This window comes from Rhincodon typus, chromosome 1 (genome assembly GCF_021869965.1).
Source record: "Rhincodon typus isolate 14 chromosome 1, sRhiTyp1.1, whole genome shotgun sequence".
Classification (NCBI taxonomy): domain Eukaryota; kingdom Metazoa; phylum Chordata; class Chondrichthyes; order Orectolobiformes; family Rhincodontidae; genus Rhincodon; species Rhincodon typus.
This window is the reverse complement of record NC_063332.1, coordinates 26,293,402-26,308,255: the sequence shown is the minus strand read 5'-3', so window position 1 is coordinate 26,308,255 and position 14,854 is coordinate 26,293,402. Positions and strand designations below refer to the sequence as shown.

Genomic DNA, 14,854 nt, shown 5'->3' with positions numbered 1-14,854 from the left:
CCTGTTCTTCCCCCCACCTATCCCCTCCTCCCACCTCAAGCCGCACCTCCATCTCCTACCGACTAACCTCATCCCGCCCCCTTGACCTGTCCGTCCTCCCTGGACTGACCTATCCCCTCCCTAACTCCCCACCTACACTCACCTTTACTGGCCCCATCCCCGCCTCTTCGACCTGTTTGTTTCCTCTCCACCTATCCTCTCCTCTATCCATCTTCTATCCGCCTCCCCCTCTCTCCCTATTTATTTCAGAGCCCCCTTCCCCTCCCCCTTTTCTGATGAAGGGTCTAGGCCCGAAACGTCAGCCTCTCTGCTCCTATGATGCTGCTTGGCCTGCTGTGTTCATCCACCTTGTTGTCTCGAGGTGTATGAATAGGAAGGGTTTAGAGGGATATGGGCCAAATAACAGCAAATGGGATTAGATTAATTTAGGATATCTGATCGACATGGATGAGTTGGACCCAAGGGTCTGTTTCCATGCTGTATATCCTTATGACTATAATAGAAACTCAAGCTCTTATACTTCACGTGATAGGTGTGAAGGTAAAAGAAAAGACTGCAGATAAGTTTAAGAAAAACAAATAATCTATGATGAAGATAATGCTTAAACTGTTTGTGGAGTCACTTTATGGCAAAATCCAGCTCTTCAACTCTCCAAAGCTTACATCATCTTGTTGCTCTATTTTGTTTGCTGTGATTATTGAACTATATCCTTTTTAAAACAAACAAACAGTTGTCTGTGTTGAAATAAACATCATTTTGGCAAAGTAAGTTTGGCAGCGAAGTGTGTATTATTGAAGAACTGAGGTGGCAATTATGCAGCATGGAAGCATTTTGAATAATCAATGCATGTAGAGGATTCAAGCAAAGTGCATTTACAAAACTGAAAACTACTACTTGAACCATATGCAGAATAAACTACTAATTGTAATGAAAAAGATGAAATGCAGGAGAAACTCAGCAGGTTTGGCAGCATCTGTGCAAAGAGGAATAGAATTAATGTCTCAAAAATCAATAAGATTCTTTTTCAGAACTGAACTTCAGACCTTAACAGTCATTTTGGAATTGCAATGTTAATGCTACTTCTCTCCCCATAGATGCGGCTAGAGTCGGAATTTCTCCAGCATTCTCTGCATTTGTTTCAAATTTCCAGCGTCCGCAGTATTAGTTTTATAGAACTGTTAGCAGTTTAATTTTAGCAAGTGTAAAAGAACACAATCAAACTGAATAACATTCCCATGGATGTCAAGACTTAGTCAACCATTTTACTCATTTTATTTTTAAATAAAATTAGTTGAATATTTTACAACTTGTGATTGTTTGGAATTTGAGGCACATTTCAAAAGTAATTTGAATTGAACTGCATAGATTTAAGTTTATAATCCAAAGAGAATCGTGCTGTCAACCTCACAATTCATTTTAAGAAGGGACCGGCTTCAACAGCATAAATGAAAATACATTACCTGATGTGCATTCTCTGCACATAAATTTGCCTTGAGGGAACTTAGACAGCCCAAGACAAGCCAAGTGGAATGTCCCACAACACTGTCCTTCACAAAGGAGCAGTTCACCGGAGTTCTCGCACATCTACAAACAGAAGAAAAGTCATGCATCAGCCTGTGGAAAAAATGTTAACAAACGATCCAAAATCTTTATTTCGAAATACAAAGCCTCAAATTATGCAAAAGTTTAGTTCTGACTGAAATGTGTATTGTATACTGCTCCTAAATTATTCAAATGTTGATACAGAAAATACAGGAACGTCACTGAGAAATGAAAAGATCACTTTCTCTATACTGCATCTCAACTGCAGAATCACTTAAGTTTTTTAAAAAAATTGTATAGACCAAGAAGAAAGACAGATTGCTCACCTTTAGGTGCAGTATTCCTCATTCTTCAAATGAAGATTTGAAGTCCTCCACATACCTTGGGAGAGGTCAGCATACCAACAGGAAAATCACTAGGGACGCCTGTCCCTTTAAGAGACTCAGCCAGAACCACACCACCGCCCCCTTCCCGTGCCCAAATATAGTAACCCCACGTGGCAATCTTCAGTTCTTTTCAACAAGAGAAGACAAGGCAGAAGAGGATAAGCAAGGAGACCAACAAGGAATCCATTGCCCTCTCATTGTTCAAACAGCTAAGAAACTTACTTATTGATATTAATAAGTGTTGATAGTTTGATGTTAATTCACATTGTTGTTTTTACAAATAATGTCCCACAAATGTTAAATACATGTCCACACAAGCTTAACAAATGCATACACCCAAAGCTAATGAGCTCAAACTTGACTAGATGATTATGCAAAACACTAAAATTCTGATATGTGGAGATTAATTTAGGAAGTGGTACATTACTTCAGTATGCTGAAGGGAAGTAAGCCACTTTACATTACATTTAATTATCCTTCATACACTATAGATGTTTCTTGTCAAAGATTGGCTCCAGAAAAAGGAGGCATATTAAAATCCTTGACACAGGCAAGGTTAACCCAAACAAACAGAACATCTCTGTCATAAAGTGCAAATGACATTTGGTAAATATGCAACAATCACTCAACATTGTTTCCTTGTGATATCATTCAGTGCAATGTGCATAAACCAGCCAATATAACGGCAATTACTTGTGTGAGATGCTGCTTAACAAAGAAATCCAGAACTTTAGATTGTTTCTGCTCCATGATTGAAATGACTTGGTTTACATTCTTCATTTGTAATTTAATGTGGGAGAAAATGCGCTTTTAAGCCATAAACAAGTAGTGCCGTGTTCAATCCACATTAAATGTATAAACCGATAAGCCACCAACTGTAGATGAACATACAGAAAGTGTACTTTAATTCTGCAAGAACCACACTGTGAAGTATCTTCAAACTCTTCAGATATTAGATCATCACGTGAGTGAAGGTACCCATATCACTATCTAAATATAAAAAAAATTAAAACGCACACAAATAGGGAGCCAGTTTCTTTATTCGTAAGTCAAGCACATAAGAAAAATATCCAGCGATCAATAGTTTTTATCACAAGTCAGAAAGACAGATGGAATGCAGTCACATCTGCAGTACTCATGATTTTATATTTTCTTTCTTGCTCATGAAATAAATTGATCACGTGACTGAACAGCTCTATTTCTTTGTACTGTATGCATACTTGAAGTTCGTCTCACCTGACAAACTCCTTCTTTCTTAGCTGTACCATTGCCTCCTCGCTCTCCTTGGGATTTTTTGGATGAAACAGATGAAGCCTCTGTTGGAGTTTCATCTGCACTTTCATCTGCTGACTCCAGCTGTCCATCAAATGATGTCTGAACACAAGGGGTAAAACACAAAATTATATTTTAATGTAATTAGCCATAATGATGTAGCAACCTAAAGTGAGATTCATCTACTACAATTACCATTTATTACAAATCTACAAGAGCAGTATCAAATGACCAGCTGAGCTCATGCTACTATTGGGGAATTTATACAATAGCAATTGCAATGCATTTCCAAAGTTTCAGTACACAAGCATGAAAGATTAAAAATTATTTAATTCAGCAGATTAACAGGCAGCACAAGAGAAAATAGGTGCTGACAACATAAAATACTGCACAAAGAATACATGCAGTCCTCAACAAGATTGAGCTTGAAGCAAGTGATCGAAGATACTTTCCTCAACAGAAATGTGTACAAGGGTAGCTTTTTCACAACATCAGGTTTTTGGAAAGTTATCAATGGTCTCCTACCAGGTCAACCATTTGAATGTCTAGTCAGGTACAATGTATGGGAAACACCTTATCATAATTTGTGCATGGAACTCAATTTAAGGCAAGTCAGTAAGCTTTCTAAAGCAGGTTCTGTTGATTAGATAGCAAATAAAATATCCATGTAAACTAAAATGACTAAAGTATTAATGAAACAAAGCAGCCAAGATTGTTAGAGGCTCAAGTGCACTTGTAAAATGGAATGGTCTTATGGGTCCCACATGAATTCTGAATCTTACAAAATCAAATTCCATTTTCTTGCAAACATCCCTTCACGACTGAAATAGTGACGAAAGAAATCAATGCGATTTAGCTAGAAACAATATTTTGCACTTACATATATCACAACAATACACTGATTAATACTTAAAGCAATAAACCCATCAAAGCTAAACAGACACTTTAAAGCAGAGCTTTGCCATCATAATGTACTTTCAAATAAGTTAATTTGAATTAGATTAAACAAGCAATTTAAAAGAACTAAAATGGTTTCAAGTCGGCAACTCAGTGGGAATATCTGTCAACAAAATAAAATAAAATCTGGATAATGCGTGGAATCATTTACTCCAATTCCCATTTTCTGCAATGTAAGTTTGGAATAATTTTTTTCTAAATTGGGATGTTATGCAAAAAGCAGTCATGATAAAAACACCCAAAAGCAGACAGGTCTGATAATTTGTTACAACAGAAAAACTAGCGCATCATACTTGTACCAGTTCACCATCACCAAAGGCAATGAATGTATGTCTAGTCAGCAAAGCCCATATTTGCTGAATGATACAGAAAACAAAAAAAAAATTCGCCCTTCATTTATTTTAGTTACTCCCCATGACCGTAATACCTCTCACTTTTCATACAACCATCTACTCCTTCAAAAAAAGTCAAATTGATAATTCCAGATGTTAACCATCTTCATGAAATTGTTTTCCCTAACCTATCCATTAATTTTTCTTGCGATCATTTTTAATTAATACCCTTGTTGCAACCTCCAGTAGCACTTCATAATCCTAAAGATTTCGATCAAATCATCCCTTAATCTATCAGCTCTACTGATGCAAGTCTCAGTTTTGAAAATGATTCCCCCTGGTACTATCTCCTTGATGTGACACAAAGTTTACACACTGTTAAGACAACAGCCAGAATACCAATGCAAAATTTCAAATGGGGCAAACTAAGGTTTTGCACAAATTAAAAGGTTTAGCATTGCACCCTCCTACAAACTGAATCAAGCGCTGTATTCCATTTATATTTTTATGAGTTCCTTTCCTTGAGATTTCATTTTTCCTCAACATCATCTTGCATCTTGACATCTAATGATGCATTTCCTGCTCCCTTTCACTCAAAATGTGGTTCATGCAGTTTGTTTAAAAAAAGCTGTAGTTTCAGAAAAATCTGAACTTTAGTCACACTTTCTCCAAATATCTTCCTTTTACTTATCCCCCAGTGCAGGTCTGAATTCCCTTCCAGAAGCCTGAAATTTCTGCCAAACAGCTAATCCTGTTTTGGCCTATAAATGCCAACAAAATTGTGAATGCAATAAACACACAGGAAATAGAATAGATGACGACAAAAAGAGTTTCAGGAGAAAGAGACAGTTGACAGGAAAACTGCTAAAGCCTTTAATGATCTGCCTCATTAGTAATATGCTGTGTGGAACTGTACAGCAGCAATCTATTAGGCTAGTACCATATCAAAGCAAACTGATACTTATCAGTAATCGAGTACAGCCTTCAAAATGTCTGTCTGCTGGTAAATACTGTACAGTCCCATCTCCACAGTTTCGAAGCTTTTCGATACTTCAAAGTCACTTTTCTCTTTGGTTATGGAGATGCATGACTGAAATCAATTCAGTCACTGTTTCCCTTTTAAAATTACCTCATTTTCTGTAAATACAGTTAAAGGAGATGGATTCTTGCTGACAGCTGGTATCAGAGTTTCTGCTGTTGATGCTCTGTTTCGCTTTTTCAGTGGTTTACATGCATCAGAAAGTTTGCTTATATCTGAAAAAGTGCATGAAAATAAACATTTGATACAATGGTTTCTTGTAGAAAATATTTTACGTAGAACATAGAACAGTACAGCACAGTACAGGCCCTTCGGCCCACGATGTGCCGACTATCATCCGTATGCTATCCAAGAGTTGCTTAAATGTCCCTAATGTATCTGACTCCACTACCGCAGCCGGCAGCGCATTCCACGCACCCACCATTCTCTACGTAAAGAACCTACCTTTGACATCTCCCCTATACCTTCCTCCAATCACCTTAAAATTATACTCCCTCGTAATAGTCATTTCTGCCCTGGGAAAAAGTCTCTGGCTATCCACTCTATCTACACCTCTATCAAGTCACCTCTCATCCTTTTTTGCTCCAATAAGTAAAGCCCTAGCTTTCCTCATAAGGCTTGCCCTCCAGTCCAGGCAGCACCCTGGCAAATCTCCTCTGCACCCTCTCTAAAGCTTCCACATCCTTCCTATAATATGAGGTGACCAGAACTGAAAATGATATTCCAAGTGTGGTCTAACCAGGGTTTTATACAGCTGCAGCATAACCTCGTGGCTCTTAAACTCAATTCCCTTGCCAATGACAGCCAACACACCATACGCCTTCTTTACAACCCTATCAACTTGGGTGGCAACTTTGAGGGATCTATGGACGTGGACCCCAAGATCCCTCTGTTCCTCCACACTGCCAAGAATCCTGCCATTAACTCTGTATTCCTAATTCAAATTCGACCTTCTAAGATGAATCACATCACACTTTTCTGGGTTGAATTCCATCTGCCACTTCTTTGCCCAGCTCTGCATCCTGTCAATGTCCCGTTGCAACCTACAACAACCCACAACAGCCCTTGACACAATCCACAACTCCACCAGCCTTTGTGTCATCGGCTAACTTACTAACCCATCCTTCCATTTCCTCATCCAAGTCATTTATAAAGATCACAAAAAGAGCAGAGGTCTCAGAACAGATCCCTGCGGAACACCACCGGTCACCGAGCTCCAGGCTGAATATTTTCCATCTACTACCACCCTCTGTCTTCTATTGGACAGCCAATTCTGTATCCAGACAGCTAAATTTCCCTGGGTCCCATGCCTCCTTTCTGAACGAGCCTACCATGAGGAACCTTATCAAATGCCTTGCTAAAATCCACATACACCACATCCACTGCTCTACCTTCATTAATGTGTTTTGTCACATCCTCAAAGAATTCAATAAGGCTGGTGAGGCATGACCTGCCCCTCACAAAGCCATGCTGACTATTTCTAATCAAACTGTGCTTTTCCAAATAATCATAAATACTCTCGGAATCCTCACCAATAACCTGCCCACCACAAATAACCCCACTGCGAAGCCTCTTCTAAGGATGCCTACCTTGAAGAAGTTACCCTCCTCCCTCCGGAAAAGCCTCAGTGGATCTCTCTCCCTCTGCAACCCTCTTGTACCTGTCTGTCTCCTCTCCACCTATCTTCTCCTTTATCCATCTTTTATCCGCCTCCCCCTCTCTCCCTATTTATTTCAGAAACCCCTTCCCCTCCCCCATTTCTGAAGAAGGGTCTAGATCCGAAATGTCAGCTTTCCTGCTCCTCTGATGCTGCTTGGCCTGCTGTACTTATCCAGCTCTACACCTTGTTATCACAAAAGAAAGACTGACTGGTCTGTAATTCTAAGATTATCCCTATTCCCTTTCTTGAATAAAGGAATGATATTTTCCACCCTCCAATCATCTGGAAGTACTCCAATGGACAGTGAGGACGCAAAGATCATCGCCAAAGGGGCAGCAATCTCTTCTCTCGCTTCCCGTCATAACCTTGGGTATAGCCTATCTGGCCCAGGGGACTTATCTATCCTCATGTTTTTCAGAATTTCTCGCACCTCCTCCTTCCTAACATCAACCTGTTCGAGCATATCAGCCTGTTTAACGCTGTCCTCACAAACTACAAGGTCTCTCTCACTGGTGAATACCAAAGCAAACTATTCATTAAGGACCTCCCCTACTTCCTCCGACTCCATGCACAAGTTCCATCCACTATCCCTGATCGGCCCCTGGCAATCCTCATGTTCCTCACATAACTATAGAACGCCTTGGGGTTTTCCTTGATCCTACCCGCCAGACCCCGTTCTAGCTCTCCTCAGTCAATTCTTCAGTTCCTTCCTGGCTACCTTGTAACCCTCTAGAGCCTTGTCCAATCCTTGCTTCCTCAACCTTAAGTAGGCTTCCTTCTTCCTCTTGACGAGATGTTCCACATGTCTTGTCATCCAAGGTTCCTTCACCTTACCACCCCTTCCTTGCCTCAGTGGGACAGACCGATCCAGTACTCATAGCAAGTGCTCCCTAAACAACCTCCACATTTCTGTCATGCATTTCCCGGAGAACATCTGTTCCCAATTTATGCTCCGCAGTTCTTGCCTAATAGCATTGTAATTCCCCCTCCCCTAATTAAATATTTTCCCATACCATCTGCTCCTATCCCTCTCCATGGCTATAGTAAAAGTCAGGAAGTTGTGATTTCTATCACTGAAATGCTCTCCCACAGAGATCTGACACCTGGCCTGGTTCATTGCCAAGCACTAAATCCAATATGCCCTCCCCTCGAGTCAGCCTATCTACATACTGAGTCAGGAATCCTTCTGGACACACCTGGCAAAATCTACTCCATCCAAACTATTTGCACTAAGGAGGTTCCAGTCGAAATCAGGGAAGTTGATCTGCCTCCCAATCTGTTCCTCAATCTCTCTGTTGCTATTGCAGGGTCTACAAAAAACTCCCAATGAAGTGACTGCTCCTTTCCCATTTGATTTCCACACATACTGACTCAGTAGATAAACCCTCCTTAACGACCTCCCTTTCAGCAGCTGTGATACCATCCCTGTTTAGCACCTTTTTTACCCAGCCCCCCACCTTTTTTACCTCTCTCCCTATTTCTTTTGAAACATCTAAACCCTGGAACATCCAACTGCCATTCTTGCCCATGTTATCCAAGTCTCCGTAATGGCCACAACATCATAGCTCAAAGTACTGATCCATGCTCTAAGTTCATCACCCTTATTCCTGACACTTCTTGCATTAACATAGACATACTTCAATCTGTCACACTGACTACAACTTTGCCCTATCAACTGTCTATCTTTCCTCAGAGACTCTGCATGCTGTATCTGCCTGTGCACCAACTACCCTATCCTCTGATCCGTAGCTCGGGTTCCCATCCCCCTGCCAAACTAGCTTAAACACTCCCGAAGAGCTCTAGCAAAACTCCTGCCCAGGATATCGGTGCCCCTCCAGTTCAGGCGCAACCATTCCTCTTGTACAGGTCCCACCTTCCTCAAAGTATCCCAATGATCCACATATCTGAAGCCCTCCCTCCTATACCAGCTCTGTAGCCACGTGTTTAGCAGCACTCGCGTTCTATTCCTAGCCTCACTAGCCTGTGGCACTGGTAATAATCCGGAGATTACTACTCTGCTTGTCCTGCCTTTTAGCTTCCAACCTAACACCCTATATTCACTTTTCAGGTTCTCAACTCTTTTCCTAGCTATGTCATTGGTAGCGATGTGTACCACTGACTGCTTACCCTCCCCCTTAAGAATCCTGTAGACTCAGAGACATCCCTGACCCTGGGACCCAGGAGGCAACTACCATCTGGGAGTCTCAGTCACGATCACAGAACCTCCTACCACTATCGCTCTCCCATTCTCCCCCATTCCCTTTTGAGCCACAGTTTTGCAAGCACAACTTCACCATTTCAGGGTATGAATTAAAATTCATATTAAAATAGGGTCATCAAACGAATCCTGACTAACAGAATTAAACTAGAAGTTAAATCTTTACCTGACTGGCTGTTTCGGGATGCATTAGTAACATAAGATGTTTCTTCAGCTTCAACACCATCACCTCCACATGCCTCTGCCTGATCAGCATCGTTTAACTCATACTGTCCATAAAAGATAATAAACAGTGTTAAATACTCCTGCATCAAAGAAGAACATTTGAATACACTTACTTCTTAGGGCGGTATGGTAGCTCAGTGGTTAGCACTGCTGCCTCACAGTGTCTGGGACCCGGGTTTGAGTCCTGCCTCGGGTAACTGTCTGTGTGGAGTTTGTATATTCTCCCTACGTCTGCGTGGGTTTCCTCCAGGTGCTCTGGTTTCCTCCCACAGTCCAAAGATGAGCAGGTTAGGTGGATTGGCCATGCTAAAATTGCCCGTAGTGTTCAGAGATGTGTAGATTAGGTGGGTCATAGGGGGATGGGTCTGGGTGGGAAGCTCCGAGGGTCAGTGTGGACTTGTTGGGCTGAAGGGCCTGTTTCCACTTTGTAGGGATTCTATGAGGTGCACAAGACTTAGTACAATCCTCAAAGGAAGCAAGTTAAACTGTCACACGGAATATACAAATTCTACTGCATAATTATAGGTGGTCCATGTTAATAATGTTTCGAGCATTCAGATATAGATGCAAACTTGAGGGGGGAGGAACTGGCTCTCAAATAAAATAATTTAGCAAAAGTTCCCCAACCATATCACTTCATTTGAATTTTATGAAAATCATAAACAGCAAAATTATTGAGCACTGGCAACCAAATCAAAATACGTGAATGACCATTCAATCTCATTCACCTCTTCACTCGACATGCAAAAAGATAGCGCAGATATTTTTGGCAAATCAATTTTTTGTTCAGTATGCTTGTGCTGGCTGACAATTTCAAACCCACTGACTCCCACGACTACCTCAAATACACCTCCTCTCACCCACCCTCCTGCAAAAATGCTATCCCATACGTCCAATTCCTCCCCTTCCATCGCACCTGCTCCCAGGATGAGGTGTCGCAATCCAGGACATCCCAGATAGTATCTACTTTACGGACCGTAATTCCCCCTCCTCTGTAATTAAGGATGCCCTCAACTGCATCTCCTCTATTTCCCGCACTTGTGCCCTCAAATCCCTCCCACCAACATCAAGAAGGATAGAATCCCCTTCGTCCTCATGTACCACTCCACCAACCTCCGGATCACAGAATCCTAGAGTGTGGAAACAGGCCCTTCAGCCCACAAGTCCACACCAAACCACTGAACAGCATCCCATCCAGACCCTTCAACCTACCCAGTTTCCCTGTGACCCACCTAATTTACACATCCCTGAACACAATGGGCAATTTAGCATGGCCAATCCACCTAGCCTGCACATCTTTGGATTGTGCAAGGAAACCAGAGCACTCGGCAAAAATCCCACACAGGGAGAATGTGCAAACTCCACACAGTCGCCCGAGGTGGGAATCGAACCTGGATCCCTGGTGCTGTGAGGTGTACAGTGCTAACCACTGAGCCACTGTCTTGCCCCTAAAACATCATCCTTCAACATTTCCGCCACCTACAAACAGACGCCACCATAAAGATATTTCCCTTGCCCGCTTTCCACAGGGACCATTCATTCCGTGACTCCTCGTCAGCTCTACACTCTCCAAATCCTCCACCATACCTGCTATCTGTCACTGCAACTGCAAGAGGTGCAACACCTGCCCCCAAACCTCCCCTCTCAACCACTGTCCAAGGCCCGAAACAATCCTTCTCGATCCAGCAGAGATTCACTTGCACTTCATGCAACCTTATTTACTGTATCCATTGCTCCTGATGTGGTCTCGTCTATATCGGGGAGACCAAACGCAGACTCGGGGACCAGTTCGTGGAACATCTGCACTCTGCACAAAACAACCTGTCCTTCTGGCTGCCAACCATTTTAATCCCCCCTCCCACTCACCTGACGACATGGCCATCCATGGTCTCCTCCCCTGTCAGAATGAGGCCAAATGTAAACTTGAACAACACCATTGACTTCACCAGCTTCAAAATCCCTCCACCCCCAGTCTCATCCAATGTCCAGCCCTCCCCCACCTGACCTGACCTTACCTGTCCATCTTTCTATCGACTTATCTGCTCCACCCTTCCCACGGACTGATCACAATAACCCCCTACCTGCATCCACCTATCACCTTCTCTCCTACCCTTCCCCTAGCCCCACCCTCCTCCCTCTATTTATTTCTGGGCTCTCCTACTCCTCCCCAGTCCTAACAAAGGGTTTTGGTCCGAAACATGGACTTTCCTGCTCCTTGATGCTGTCTGACCTGCTGTGCTTTTCCAGCCTCACACCTATAGACAATACAGACAGTGCTGGCACTGGCATACATGTGAGAAGCTACATTATGTGCTGTGAACTGGGATGAGGGAAGAAAAGTTAACACTGTCCCATAATTTAAATTGGAAGTGCACTTTTCAATTTTCAGGGTTCATTCTGTATTTTAGGAATCAAACTTAACAAAAGAAAACCTGCCATAAGCATCAGTTATAGGTGCTGATGCAACAGAAGATACAGAAAATTGAAAAAAATAAGCACAGCTTCCCCTCACTCATACTACATTCAATTTATTCCCATTTTCACAACCTACCTTGATGTTTTCTGAACTCAAGGTCAGCAATAAATACAAGCCTGGTTTTATGTTGTAGGGATAACTTTTGAAAAATTGAGTCACATAGGTGGACAAATCCCAAGAATAGAGAAACCGAGGGGGATCAGGCAGTAGCCATTATGCACAGTGAACTTTGGTTTTAAAAATCCAAACACTACAGGGAAGAGTGAAAGAGGTCCAGTTTTTTTTTTGGGTGGGGTGGGGGGGGGGGCGGTCAATCATCAATTACACATTGGAAATCAAGACAAAATCGAAGAAAGGAAGAACTTTTTGGTGTCACGTTGCAAGTTACAAGAAATTTCAGCGAACACCTGCTCGAAACATTTGAGGAAAGGGGAAAGAAAAAACACATTTCAACTCAGGGGTATCAGGTCGAGTTCTAATTTGTTCTCAAGTACAAGTCTTGTAGGAAAACTCAGACCTGAGCACAATGTTCAGGCTTTGCCGGTCTGGATTTTATGGAAGGCATGAGTTATTCAGAGAAAAACTAGTGTTCTACACAAATCAAAAACACGTTTCTTGGAAGGAACAATAGTATTTTGGTGATAGATTAAGACAAAACAAAAAACTGCTGAAGTTGCCTCAGTTGCTGGCAAACAATATTTTCTAGCTGAAGTGTCGGCCTAATGAAAATGAAGGATGAGAAGAATGGAACACTAAAGCAAAAGTTCATGCACAGGATGGAATTTTAATCGTACAACAGCAAGTAAAATCAAGTACTAGGTAAAATAGGTGTCCAATGAGCTTGCAACAGGTTTCCATGGGACAAATTAAGTTCAAAATTATCCGAGTTTCCGACACCACGAGCATTCTCCGATCAAATCTCAAATGTCAGCATGAATTTATGCGCGGAAAGTCACGTCTGACAAATCTTTTAGAGTCTTCCAAAGAGGTAACCAAAAGGGATAGATGAGGGAAGGGCAGTGGATGCTGTCTATGTGAATTTTAGTAAGGCCTTTGACAAGGTCCCGCGCGGCAGGCTAGTCGTGAAGGTTAGGTTGTATGGGATCAAGGGAGAACTAGCTGACTGGATTCAAAATCGTCTTGATGGTAGAAGGTTGTTTCTTGGACTGGAGGCCTGTGACTAATAGTGTGCCACAGGGGTTGGTGCTGGGATCTTGGTTATTTGTTATATACATAAATTATCTGGATGTGAATGGACATGGCATGATTCGCAAGTTTGTGGATGATATAAAATTAGGAGGTATCGTTGATAACCAGGAAGGTTACCAAAAGTCACATAGGGATCTTGATCAGATGGACACATGGGCTGAGGATTGGCAAATGCAATTCAACAGATAAGTGTGAGGTATTGCACTTTGGAAAGTCAAACCAAGGTAGCATTTATACTGTAAATGGTAAGGTCCTGAGGAGTGTTGTGGAACAGAGGGACTTTGGAGTACAAGTACGTAGTTTGTTGAAACCAGGATCACAGATGTGGTGGTGGTGGCCAGGTGGTGAAGAAGGCATTTAGCATGCTGGCCGTCATTGGTCAAGGCATTGGTATAGGAGTTGCAATGTTATGTTACAGTTGTGTAAGTTGTTGATGAGGCCGTACTTGGAGTATTGTGTACAGTTTTGGCTATAGTTACAGGAAAGACATAGTTAAACTGGAAAGTGTGCAAACAAGATTTACGAGGATGTTGCCAGGTCTAGTCGGCCTCAGTTATAGGTAGAGGTTGGCCCGGATAGGAATTTATTCCTTGCAATGTAGGAGAATGAGGGGTGACCTTATTGAGGTGTATAAAATCATGAGGGGCATAGGTAGGATGAATGCATATGGTCTTTTTCTCAAGGATGGGGATTTGAAAACTCGAGGGCATAGGTTTAAGATGAGAGGGGATAGATTTAAAAACGACCTGAGGGGCAACTTCCTCACGCAGAGGATGGTGCGTAAATGGAATGGGCTGCCAGAGAATATAGTTGAGGCAGGTACAATAGCAACATTTAAAAAACATTTGGACAGGTACATGGATGGGAAGAGTTTAGAGGGATATGGACAGAATACGGGCAACTGGAACTTGCTGAATGGGCACCATGGTCAGCATGGACCAGTTTGGGCTGAAGGGCCTGTTTCCACGCTGTATTACCCTATGATTCCATCAGTTGTGGAAAAGACAATTAATGCCAATCAAATTCCTTCTAACTTACCTCAATGTTAGGAATTAATTCTATTCTACTAAACTAGCATTTCATTCAATATCCATGACTGGTATCCAGTGGTCTAATAGCAAATTCATGACAAATGAGTGGATGTTCAAGCTATGGGACCTTGAATGAAACAGCTCAAACACAGGACGACATTTTCAAAGATCTGCTCAAACACAGATTTAATCAGATTGAGTTGACTATCATTTTAATGCTCCAGTCCTGCTGCTTTTAGTTTTGGAGTCTGTGTGCTCAGTTTGAAAATCTATCAAATGTAAGATTATACAGTTAATTTTATTTACCATGCACAGCAAGAGAAAAAACACATTATACCAATTTACCAGATGAACAGGGATTAACTGCTGGGTTCTTTTGCTGCATCTACCAGAGGGATCCTTACTAATTACTTTTCAGACATTTTGCGATCTGCTTAAACTCAGCAGATTGATAAGTCTGATCTGAGAATGCAGAAGCACAAAGAATACCAGCATTCAACATTTGCA

General features: G+C 41.9%; 1 protein-coding gene across 1 annotated transcript in view; it reads right to left on the bottom strand.

The window, feature by feature from the left end:
* The window catches only part of LOC109914983 (histone-lysine N-methyltransferase NSD2-like), an 89,547-nt gene that overhangs the window by 2,494 nt on the left and 72,199 nt on the right, over nucleotides 1-14,854 (bottom strand). Inside the window, exons 9-12 of the mRNA XM_048603418.1 lie at nucleotides 9,573-9,675; nucleotides 5,619-5,743; nucleotides 3,165-3,302; nucleotides 1,461-1,584 (exon numbers count right to left, since the gene is read on the bottom strand). Coding sequence (XP_048459375.1) covers nucleotides 1,461-1,584; nucleotides 3,165-3,302; nucleotides 5,619-5,743; nucleotides 9,573-9,675 — 490 coding nt within the window. The remainder of the gene's footprint in view (nucleotides 1-1,460; nucleotides 1,585-3,164; nucleotides 3,303-5,618; nucleotides 5,744-9,572; nucleotides 9,676-14,854) is intronic.